At 42.1% G+C, this 11,836-nt stretch overlaps 1 protein-coding gene across 1 annotated transcript; it reads right to left on the bottom strand.

Annotated features, from left to right (window-relative positions):
- Positions 1 to 338: 338 nt before the first annotated feature.
- On the bottom strand, positions 339 to 11,434 carry sox18 (SRY-box transcription factor 18). Its single transcript, XM_033628468.2, has 2 exons — positions 10,574 to 11,434; positions 339 to 7,890 (listed from the first exon to the last, which is right to left on the bottom strand). The coding sequence occupies exons 1-2, from the start codon at positions 10,977 to 10,979 to the stop codon at positions 6,590 to 6,592; spliced, it is 1,707 nt and encodes a 568-aa protein (XP_033484359.2). The 5' UTR covers positions 10,980 to 11,434; the 3' UTR covers positions 339 to 6,589.
- Positions 11,435 to 11,836: the final 402 nt, after the last annotated feature.

Below are 11,836 nucleotides of genomic sequence, written 5' to 3'. Positions count from 1 at the left end.
GGTCTTTAAGGTCTTTACACATACCAAGACTACTACTGTGTCAAGTTTTAGCTCATCTTCTTTTCCAATCAGACCTTTTTAAAAAACATCATCTGTCTCAAAAGTAACTAAGAAACCTTTAATTCCTGATCAGGACAGTCCGACAGAAAGTCAAGATAGATTAAAGTGTTCGGAGAATGTGTGCCACAAATCCATACATTAAATAACTCACTGCATACTCTACATGTTTTTGTTTTCATCAGACAAAATTGTATGAGATGTTTCTGTTGTGTTGATCTGAAGATGTTTTTGTTTAATCCAGCCGAGCTCTGCGCCCCAGAGACTCACAAACCAAAGTGAAACCTTAGATGTGTTTATTTTGTAACAATATTTCATAAAACAGAACAGATCCACTTACAGCCAACCCACATTTTTCAAATATAAACACAAACAAAGCCATTTTCTACAGAAAATATAAAAATGATCCCTGTCAGACAGATTTAGAAGCATCACAGTGACACTTCTGGGAAAATCCTGGTTTTAATTTGTCGTTATATGACTGCTGAGAAAACGGCCTTTGTTTTAATCCCAAAATCTTCGGTGTTTCTTTTTTTTTCTCCAGATAATTATTACCAAAAGCCCCAGAGTTATTGCACGACTCCAACAACAAAAAAAAAAAAACAAAAAAAAAAAAAAAGGAAAAACGCCTGTCTCTCTGATGTTCTTTGTGTGTCACAGTAAATTAAAATGGAAACAAGACTCTGTTTGGTGTCAACAGAAAAGAATGTCAAATGCAGATGTAGAAGTATTTTTTTTTAATACTTTGCTTGAACTGCTGCTTCTCTGCGGCTCCGTCCTCTAGAGGAAATGTTTGGAAAAATCTACTGTTGCTCTGTTTTCAACCAATGGTGGCCACAAGGAACGGTGTGGTAAATATAACTGGTTTCACTGTACAAGATACACGATTTTCTTCTACTGTTTCATGCCCCCAAAAAAGTATTGTCTGTAGGACTAATGCAGAACAGATGCAGGATAAATTCTTGAAGAGTGACTTCTGTTGTTTTTTTTTTTTTGCTCCCACTGTATACATAAATATTACAGAGTAGATGCTACATAAACACATACAGAGAGACCTCGACAGTGGCTACAACTGTTGATTTTTCATTTTCTCAGCACAAAACAAAACCACAGATTTTCATTTTAATTTCCAGCTCAATAACATCGGTGTGGGAGGGAGAGTTTCTGGTTTGCTGGTGTCACTGGTGGAGTGAAGTTTAACAAGAGATCTACAAGAGATCTTTACAATTATAGATTTCCGTACACACACACACAGAGCACACAAAAGTCCAGTCACTGCTCCGATGCTTTTATGTTCAAATCATCTTCAAAGAAATAGCTCAACATTTGGGGAAATACACTTTCTTCCTGATAACGTGGACATCATTATGGTTGTCATGTGTGTGAGATCAATAACGAGCTGGTGTCGGGAGGCGATTAGCTTAACTTCAAAGGCAATGAGCAAGAGGGCACAGCTCGCCTAATTAACGCCTTTTATAAATTAGAGGGTACAGTCAACAGTCTGTGGTTTTACGAAGAGTTACGCAGGAGCAGTAATTGCACAGCACCACTCCCCCGAAAACCACAAATGATCACTTTAACGTTTCTGCTCGTGTTCAGATTAAAGGGATAGTTTGGATCTGTTAAAGTGGGGTTACATGAGGTACTTACTCACAGCCAGTGTTTTACCTACAGTAGATGGCGGTCAGCAATCCGAACAAACCTTTTTAAAGTCACACAATAACACAAACTCAGTGATCAAGGCAGCGGTAGACGAGTAGCTCCTGTGTTCAGTGGTGTTAAATTACTGTTTTTGTCTAGCAGCATCAGACACTGACAAAAAAATCCATGCTTTAATGTCGGCGTGATATGCAGCCGGTCGCCGTTATAGTTTAACAGCAGCGTCAGGGGGAGACGCCGCAGGACAAGAACGAAAGTTAAGAGCAGGCAGGAGGGGCGGGGGATGGGTCCAACAAACACTGACTTTCTACTGGCATTCTTGCACCGTAAGATTATAAAGCCAAACCCTGTTTTTTTTTCCTAAACCCAACCATGTGTGTTTGCTGTTGAAAGAAAAAAAAAGTAAATTCTTGGTGTTGTACCAGCGTAGTGCTTTTATTTTGAAAGAGACTGTATGTAAATGTTAAATTTACTGTGAAAACAAAAGTGTATTTTGAAAGAAGACGATGCATGTAACGAGCAGAAGTTGAAACAGCGTCCCAGAACGTCAACAACCAACACACCCAGGGTACCTTGCACGTCGTATGTGGACGTGGAAGGTCCATGACCAACCAAACGTCGATATGTGACGAGGTCGGAGTGAGAATGTGTTGGCTTGTTAAATGTACACCGTCTTTTTCAAAGTAAACTTACAGTGTAGGTAAAACAGTTTGTTTTTAGGTTAACGTCCTTAAGTTAAGGCAACAAAAGAAAAAAAATCTTGGTTTGGCTTAAACGAGTATGGTTGTTATTGACGTAATGTAACAACTGTCATGTGATACATCACTAGCGTAGCATGCTAAACATACTAGCACACTATGTTAGTATTAAGATAACTCGACTGACTTTTGGTTTCACACGGGAAATGAACACCGGGTTTGCTGAAGTTTTCTCTGCTCTTTATGCTACGGTAGTTGTAGAGCAGTGGTTCCCAACTAGTGGGTCGCAGGTCCACTCTGAGCGGAGCCATTAAAACTGTCTCGACAACACTGAAAAACACAAGAATAATTTTGAATATTTTAAACTGTGTGGAGATTGAACTAATGACTAAGGAGAAACCTGGACCCCGTGGCTGGACCAGTTGGGAACCACTGTTGTAGAGTATCAGCAAATTCCTCAGCCCGAGATGTCTCATGCTGCTGCTAAAGGATGCTTCTGTGTGTCAGTGTCTGCCGTAACGGCCGGGCTCCACTGGCTGTAAACGTAAGCGTCACGTCAGCGTAGTGTCACAGCGTATTCATTTGGGCTCCACTGACTGCGTACGGAAGCAACACGTAGAGAAGCCAGCGGGGTTGTTTACCATTTGCCGAGCCGAGAGGCTGCATGTAGGCTGCATGAAATGTTAAAGCATTTCCCACCTAAGTTATTACATATATTTGAGTTATCTACAAGTTTACTGTACTGTTTGTCATCTACTCGCTTTCAAATGTCCGCCACGGACATTTACACAATGTCACGGATAAACATGGGTAAATACATGAAAAAAAATCGTCACATATCACCTCTGATAATGGTTTATTCATTTAAAAACACATTGTGCCTATTTAGCACTCTATTTCATGTAGTTTTTATCTGCTGGAGGGTCGCGTAGGGGAGCGTAGCGCGACAAAAATAGAAGAGCCACGTAAAATAGAGAGTTGTCGCGCGACAGACGGGGGTTGTCGTGCCGATCCCGTTGCCGGTGGAGCCGCTGTAATTGATTAACAGGGGGGCGAGCTGCTACGGGACTCGCGCTGCAGACGTCTCACGCTGCTGACGTGCCCGGTGGAGCCTGGCCGTTAAGGTCCACTGACAAAATGGCGGTATTTGAAAAGTTGAGAGTGAGACGTGGTAAACTGACTATGGATAAGTTCCTCATACAACCCCACATCAAAAGATCCAAACTATCCCTTTAAACAACCCAGAGACAACATGTTACTCAGTGGCTATGTATTAAAAGTTCCCGTTTGTAGACTTTTTCATTTTGAAGACAGCTAGGCTAACTCTTCGCGCCTTATCGCCTCCCAACTCTGCTCCGTATCAAACACACAGACACACAAGTGGTATCAATCTTCTCATCTGACTCTCAGACAAAAAGCAAATCATTTCCTACAAGGTCAAATTATTCCCTTAAGAAAAGACATCAATAAAACAGCATCTATAAAACAACAAAACAAGCACAGTCCTTTCTGTACAAAAACACATTTAAAATTATGGACATTTGAATTTTAATAAGTAGTGTTCCTTCTATACAGCTAAGACATTAAACCCAGTGCAAAGAGAACATTTCATAGTCGCAGTTTCTCCTTCACATATACTGCCAAGAGGCACAGCATCTATATATACAGTAAAAGGCTACATCAAAACAAGGTTTCCAAAAAATCACAAGACTCACTATTATCCTTAAACGTCTCAATGAAATTAAGGACGGAACAATTTGTAATTAGAGTGGTCAAACTTCGACGTTGGACAGGATGAACTTTAAAGTATAAAATGGAGCTGTTTTATGATCTACCACACAAGACTTGTTCCAGAGGCACTTCATTTGTAGAGCCCAATCTTCTGTTACATGTAGAACAAAATTACACTTCTTAACGTGGAAAAAAAGACATTTTGTTTAAACAAGTGATATGTTTGTTATACCAGAGAGGCTTACTGGTTAAAAGAATGATCTTTGATTCATCAACATATCTGTGTTTGCCAGGAAGCAAAGCAACTTAAGACTTGCAGATTTTGGCATAGAGTCTGACGTGAGGCCCTGTCATGGACTGAGACAGAGAGGGAACGGCATGTATCACGGACAGAATAAAAAAACCCTACCCAGCGTGTAAAACATCCGGATAGTTTGTGGGAGACATCAGTGGTCTGTTCTGGGTCGGTGGCCAAGGCTTTCCCGACAACACTGTGAGATATGTGGAGGCTGGATCAAGTCTCTCCCATCCAGTCTCTTTCTTTATGTCCATCTCCAGAGTGTCTCCTACATTGTCCTCCATGCTGCCATTTATCAAACGAGATGAATAAATCTAAACTTCGTGAAGTTCAGTGGAGATGAATAGTTGTCTGGTCCTGAGATTAAATGTCAAAAATGAAATTAGATGATCTTGAAATTCAGGTTTGTCATAGTTGTGGATTCTTCTGATGACCAGAGTACACACAGTGCAACTAAAGGAGTCCTTTTGCTTCCAATAGCATGTACTGTCACTGGAGAAACAAAAGCCCTGCAACAGGCAGGAGCAGGTACTTCAACTCAGATTAGCACTTGTTGAATTCTACGTCCACCAGAGCAACCTCAGGTCATAAATGTATCCAGATATCGATATAGACTCCTTGTTATTAGCATTATGCTAACACAGATCTAGCACCCTTCATAAGTAAGTTAAAAACACAATGTTAATTTAACATGCTCTCCAGCTGCCTTCTGTTTATCTGTCCATCACACTCAGGCCTATTTCTTTATTTTATTTACCAAAGTCAAAATATTACAACCTCTGAGCAGAACAGCACCGTGTCAGGAAGTGTTTTTTCTGTGCTAATTAATTTGGATCAACAGACTTGATAAAGAGCATCAAGCTTGGAGTGATGCAACAGAAATTATCAGGGTTTTTTTTTCCCTCCTTAAAGGACTACATCGCCCAGATTATGACCATTTGTATATCAAGTATTCATCTTGTGTTTCCTTGAATTCATGAAGGAAACGTTGTTTTTCTTGCAGGCCTCTACGGTGAACGAAGAATCCAAAAAAGGCAGACATTCTTCATGGACAGAAGTAAATGGGGACCACGTTTAACAACAGCAAGTCTCATTCTTCCAGTTGTATGCTCAGTACATCCTAAACACGTGCATTTTATCTAAAACATATGCAAATTAAAGAACATTTGTCAGTATAAACAGTCTCACACACACTCAGGGTACACTTCTTGTAGATTTAAGTATTCTCTGTTGTATCGTTATATCATAAAGGTACGTAGGAGGCACTGAGCATACGACTGGATAAATTAGACTTGAATTATACTGTACAAGTTGTTTGTAAACTGATGTTTTGATATAGTTTTGCTGTTGTTAAATGTGGACCCCATTCACTTCCATTCATGAAGAATGTTTGTCTTTTTTGGATTCTCCGTTCACCGTGGAGGCCTGCGAGAAAAAACAAAGTTTTCTTCACAATTTCAGTTTAACACGCAGAGAGCAACTAAAATACAAGTAGTCATTTTGCAGGTGAAGTGTGCCTTTAAGTTTGCCAACAACATTAGCGAATGTAATCCTCTATGTTAGCTAAATGACTGACAATAGCTGGGTTTGAAGTTGCTCAGCAAAAAAACCCTCTGCGAGTGATCTGCCTAGAAAGGTGCCATGAGCTTCATTCCTATGGCCATAAACTACTCATGCTTGCAAGTTGACGTTGGTCTAAACTAGACACACCAGGCGCATGGCACGCAGCTATCAAGGAAAAGCTGGTTCGCTAGCCAGCCAACTTTTTCATATAATGTTCAGGAATGAATTAATAATCCAAAACTAAGTCATTAGCATTTGTGTTTTATTTCATTTGATAAAAGTGCTTTCTTTTCCAGTTAAGTTTTTTTTTTCCAGTTAGCACATTTTTAAAAAATTAAGTTTTGGCTCCTTCAGCTCCAGTAAGAGTTTATTTGAAGAAAACACTCATCTGCGTTTTTCTTTTTGGCATTTACAAAAACGTATTAATTTTAGAATCTGTGAGGAATTAGCAAGGCATGGCACTGATTAAGAATATGAGCCGAAACTAAACTTCCCAACATACTTCCTCACGTGTATCAAATGAACCAAACCAAACTGTGCAGTATGCAAGGAGGTACATAAGAGAGATGAGATCTTTGAGTATTTATCCAGTGATACAGGCACTGTAATAGACAGCACTGCTGGCGTCAGAGAGAGCAGAGATGAGAGGGCTGCTCCCTTCATCACACCCACCAGCACCGCTCAAAATGCTACTGACATCCCTGTTAAGAATGCTGCTATTCATGCTGCTACCTACACTACTGCTACTGCGCCCACTCAGGACTTTGGAGCCACCTCCACAGCTCCCACCACGTCCGTAGGCCTCCTCTCGATTCCTTCCAACATTCACATACTGGTCGAACTCATGCCTGTCCACTTCGGACCAGAACTCAGCAGAGGAAGACCCCAGATGGCAGGAGGAATCGGGATTTGAGGGGTCTAAGTGCAAAGGAGGAGGGAAGGTTGACGTGGGGATGGAGGAGGACGAGCAGGAAGAAGGAGAGCTCTCAGGAGGAGGTGAGAGCTGGCCCAGGTGAGACGGCATGTAGTATGCATTTGGAGCACTGTTCCCATACATTTGGCCAAAGTAGCCGACAGGAGCGGTGGGCTGATGCGGCGTTTGGTGGGATTTAATCGGCTCAGGGAGGCTGATGGAGGGCTGGGTGTAGGAGACAGGGGAGGAGGAGTCAGATAAAGGTGGTGGGCACTTAACAGGACTCCTCAAAGCGATGTGGTGACCAGAGGTGTGATTTAACCTGGAGCTCATATTTGACTCAACTCTGGAGCTCCTACCTGGACTCAAACTGGCACCAACACTCATTCCTGAACTCTGACTGTGTGTCGCTGAGCTATTTAAGGAGCTGTGATGACTGTGGTTGTTGTAATTATGGCTATAATGCTGGTTATGATGGTGGAGGTGGTGGTGGTAGCCACTCCATCCCCCTATCCCCGCCTCCTCTTGCACATGCTGGGGGAAAAACACAGATTCCCCACCTCCATCTTCCAGAACATCCAGAGGGGACATCTCTGGAGTGGGCAGGCCGTAGCTCTCCAGCTCTGAGTGTCCCGGGGCCTGGAGGTCCCTGAAGTGCCCGAGTGGGTGCAGCAGGTGGTGGGAGTGATGGTGATGCGAGGGATGGCCACCGAGCTGTCCGTAAGCAGAACCTCCACTTTCTGCACCCAGTGGGTTGACACTGTGTCCTAATGCAAGGCCTGGTGCCCCGCCCTGGGCTAAGCTGTGGAGCAGAAGCCCCGGCTCGACCCGCTTCAGTTTTTTGGTGGTCTTCTTGCGGCGAGGCCTGTATTTGTAGTTTGGGTGATCCTGGAGGTGCTGGACACGCAGACGCTCTGCTTCCTCCACAAATGGTCGCTTGTCTGTGGCACTAAGGGCCTTCCATGACTGACCTGACAGAGAGAGACAAAATTTAAAAAATGAGAAACATTATTTGTCTTTATTGGTCACAAATTAGGATATTCTCAGTAGGTAGACAAGAAAAGGGTTGATATTAATTTCATCGACAACTATCTAAATCAAAAACATGACCAACATCCTCTTTATTAGACAGCTGCGACTCATGATTTTTTTGTTGTATGATTGACTAATCTGACAATTATTTTAGCTTATGAAATATCATAAAATATTGAAAAATGCTCTTCACTATTCTCTAAAATAAACTAAAAATTAATATCACAGGAGCTGGAGCCAGTAAAATATAAATATTTTTGTGCAGAAATAATTTAAAAGAGGAATAAATTAAATAAATAAATTGATCAGTTGTTGCTATTGTTGGCATCCACAATATTACACCTCAAATGTATGTATCAGTAATGTCAGTGTTACCTTTTAATTTGATTTGATTTTGAGTTATACCACCAGTTATTGACGGAAAAAAATCTGAAATTTGTTCTGCATCCCAGGACGCCAACTGTTTTGCGTAAATATAAAAATACAAAGCAACATTTAACCAAACAGCAACTGTACTACAAACAACACAAATCACATCAGACATTATGAAAAGTGGTTTCAGAGAAACAAATCAATCATTCCTGTTATATAAGAGTCCGACTCAGGTTCACTGAGGCTACTTAGAAGCCATACTCTGATTTAATGGGTGAGGAACACGAGCCTGTGGGAATCTGTTGTTAAGCTCCTGTTGTAGTTCCAGGATGCCAGAACATCCTTCTTATCCCTCTGCAAGTGTGTCAGGTCTAATTTAATCAAACAGCGATGATGGAAAAACTTAAACACTTACAAATACAACAGCATTTACAGCCTGTACGAAGTTTCACACAGGTTTGTGAGAGTTCATGATGTCATCAAGACTAAAATCCACTCAAACATGAATTGCAGTGAATCATTTCCATCCATGTGGTGTATTTATACACTGCATTTAGTGCTGCATTCCCAGTTTGTCTTATGTTGTAGACAAGAGATTTGAGACACATGCCTCCTCTCAGAAACTTTATGGTGACTCTGAAAGTCTCAGGCTGCAGAGCTCAGCAGACTTTGACTGCACTGAGAAGCTCCAAGTGTGAATATGAGACAGGGTAATATTAAAAAGAGCCCGTTGCTGTCTAGAGTAAGAGGAAAAAGAAGCCAGTAAAAATCTGCTTCAATTTGTGTTAACGTGAAGAATTTTAGGATTATGGCACAAGTGTGACTTTAGCGGTTGTCACCTGCTGAGCTGAAAATTGAAAATGATTTAACCTAACTGACTTGTACACATGAGTCAAGGCTGACTCAAATAATAATGCATTAGTCTGCAGCTCCATATTTAGACAAATTAAAATGGCGTTAAAATAGTTAACGACTCAGTTTGCATCAGTCCTGTATCACAGAATCATCACTGAATTATCAAAGTGCCCCGTCTGACGCAGTCGGCCCCTCTTAGATTTATCTCAATGAGACATGTTTGAATAAAGGATTAAATAAAAGTAAATAAACACGTCACCCAAAATCTTTTCAATCAAATCTGCTGCTGAAAGGTGGTTGTTAAAAGTTTTCAGTTCAGCTCAGTGCAGGAGAACAGCGGCTGTGGTCATTTTGGATTCATTTTGGTTGCAGCGGATGGACCAAACTATGGAGTTTGAAACATAACGAGCACATGATGGACTGTGGACACATTTATTTATGCTGGAGGAGCGGTTTGAGAAGTTTCTATGGACATTTTGTACACCTCTCAGTTGACTGTTTGATGCTCAGAAGACCAACTTCATTAATTTAATGTGCACATCTAGGCACGACATATTGTAATTATCTCACTGCAAGATATTTTAGATAAGGTCGTTAACATTTGCTCCTCAGCCAATCGTGATTTATCACAGATGTCAGTTTACTGCTTCAGCCGTTAAGAGTGAAGCTGTTAACACTTAAAGCCCGCTCAAACCTGGCAACTCAGTGAACAGACTGTTCATGAATTCAACCATTATATAAATATACAGATTTAATAAAATAGTCAAACTGTGTGTGTGTATAAAACAGCAAACAAAAACAAGAGTACAAACTGTACGTATAAATATTATGGGACCAAATTAGTATCACTTTGTTAAAATGATGCAGTTTGTGAGGGTAATATGCTCATTGTGCAGTCATATAAATATGTATATTTATGTCGGACATACTCTACTATGATGCTCCTCATGGTTTATGTTAGTACTATTAGCACTACTGGGATACAGTGACTCAGATGGGTGGGGTCTGTGACTCTGAGCTATAAATACTGGTCAGAGGAAAATAATATTATACAAATATTGACTCAAACCTGAGCTTTATCAAACTTTTTTGATACGTTGGTTTAAACTGTTCAGGGCTCTGCTTCACAAAAACGTTAAGACTCAAATGATCTTCTGGGGCAAAGGTCATCCGAGCCTTAAGATGCTTTTGGGAGGTTTGGTTCAGATGTGACAGATTTCACACTTCAGAAAAATTAAAATGAATGCAAAGAAGTAAAATAACCAAGGTTTGGTGATTCTCACAACTCTCCTTAGTGATAAACTTTCTAATTGGATTCACCAGTCTGGTTTACTGGAAAGTTTTGATGCCCTACATACAGTTTTTTTCCTGATCAGATTTTGTTCCCAGTCTTACCGAGCATCTTGCTGAGCACAGCGTTGTGCAGGTCGGGGTTCTGCACGGCCAGTCGCTTCCTCTCATCTTTAGCCCAGACCATGAAGGCGTTCATGGGCCTGCGGATCCTCTGCTCGCCCCCCACAGCCTTCCCATCGGCCGTGCCCGCCGACACACCTCCAGCCTGGCTCAGGTCCGGACTCTGTCCCCCTGAACTGGGCGTCAGAGAAATCCTTGGCTCTGTCCTCCTCATGCTCCCGCTTCCGAGGCCGTCGGGAGAGCTGCAGTCCCCGGAGAGGTTCTGCTCAAAGCCCATTTCAGAATCAGAAGCAGGGCTCGGGGTCCCGGATGCCCAGGGGCCCCCGAGGGACATCCGGCTGGCATGCAGGAGAGTCTCTCTAGACAAGCTGGGCTCGGTTAAATTCATTCCAGAACCGGGCTTGGATTCAACTTTTAGTCCAAGTGAAATTCTGCAAACGTCTGTTTCACTTTGTTGGGTTGCAAAGTTCTGGAAAAAATTTGTAGCTCAAAATGTTTCAGATGACAAAGAGAAAGATCAAGAGAGGAATCTGATGGATTTGGAGCACAAATCCCAAAGCAAAGCATCGAGATCTGAGAGGAGGGGGAAGACGAGAAAGAAAGAGAAAACAAACAAGATGTGGTGCAGGATATTCCCCCTGAAAATGATCCACAATGACTCTGCCTCTTTCTTTTCTTCACTCTTTTTTTTTCTTTCTCAAAAGACAACAGTTCTTGTTTGGAGTGTGTGGTGCAGCGGTTTGTCCAAAGCTTGATTCCTCTCTGTCACACGGGCCGTCCGACTCTCTGTCTCTCTGTCTGTCTGCCCTGTTTGAAAGTTTTGAAACTTGTGGCCAGATTTAACCGACCCACGCTGAGTATATATACCCCGCCCTGACCAATCACATAAATATATAGCCGGGGATTTAACCAATGAGACGCCAGGCGGGCGCGAGAGGAAGGGACGAGTGTGTGTGTGTGTGGGAGACAAAGCAGAGGAGGGAGGGGGGCAGGTCCAAGCATCGCCTCCCCCTCTTTCCTCCTCCGCGACCGCCACCCTTTCCTCCCCCCTGAAGCTTCACACACACACACACACACACACACACACACCCTGTCCGCCTGTACAGGGAGATGTAATCAGAGAGGTTCCATTGTTTCTGCCCAACTGAGAATGGAGCTTCTCACACACACACACACATGCGAATATACACATTCAAGGCACACACGCATGCAAACTGTAGCACACACACATTCACACACACTCAC

This window comes from Epinephelus lanceolatus, chromosome 8 (assembly GCF_041903045.1).
Source record: "Epinephelus lanceolatus isolate andai-2023 chromosome 8, ASM4190304v1, whole genome shotgun sequence".
NCBI classification, from domain to species: Eukaryota; Metazoa; Chordata; class Actinopteri; order Perciformes; family Serranidae; genus Epinephelus; species Epinephelus lanceolatus.
The sequence above is the reverse complement of the archived record's forward strand: the minus strand, read 5'-3'. Positions and strand labels throughout refer to the sequence as shown.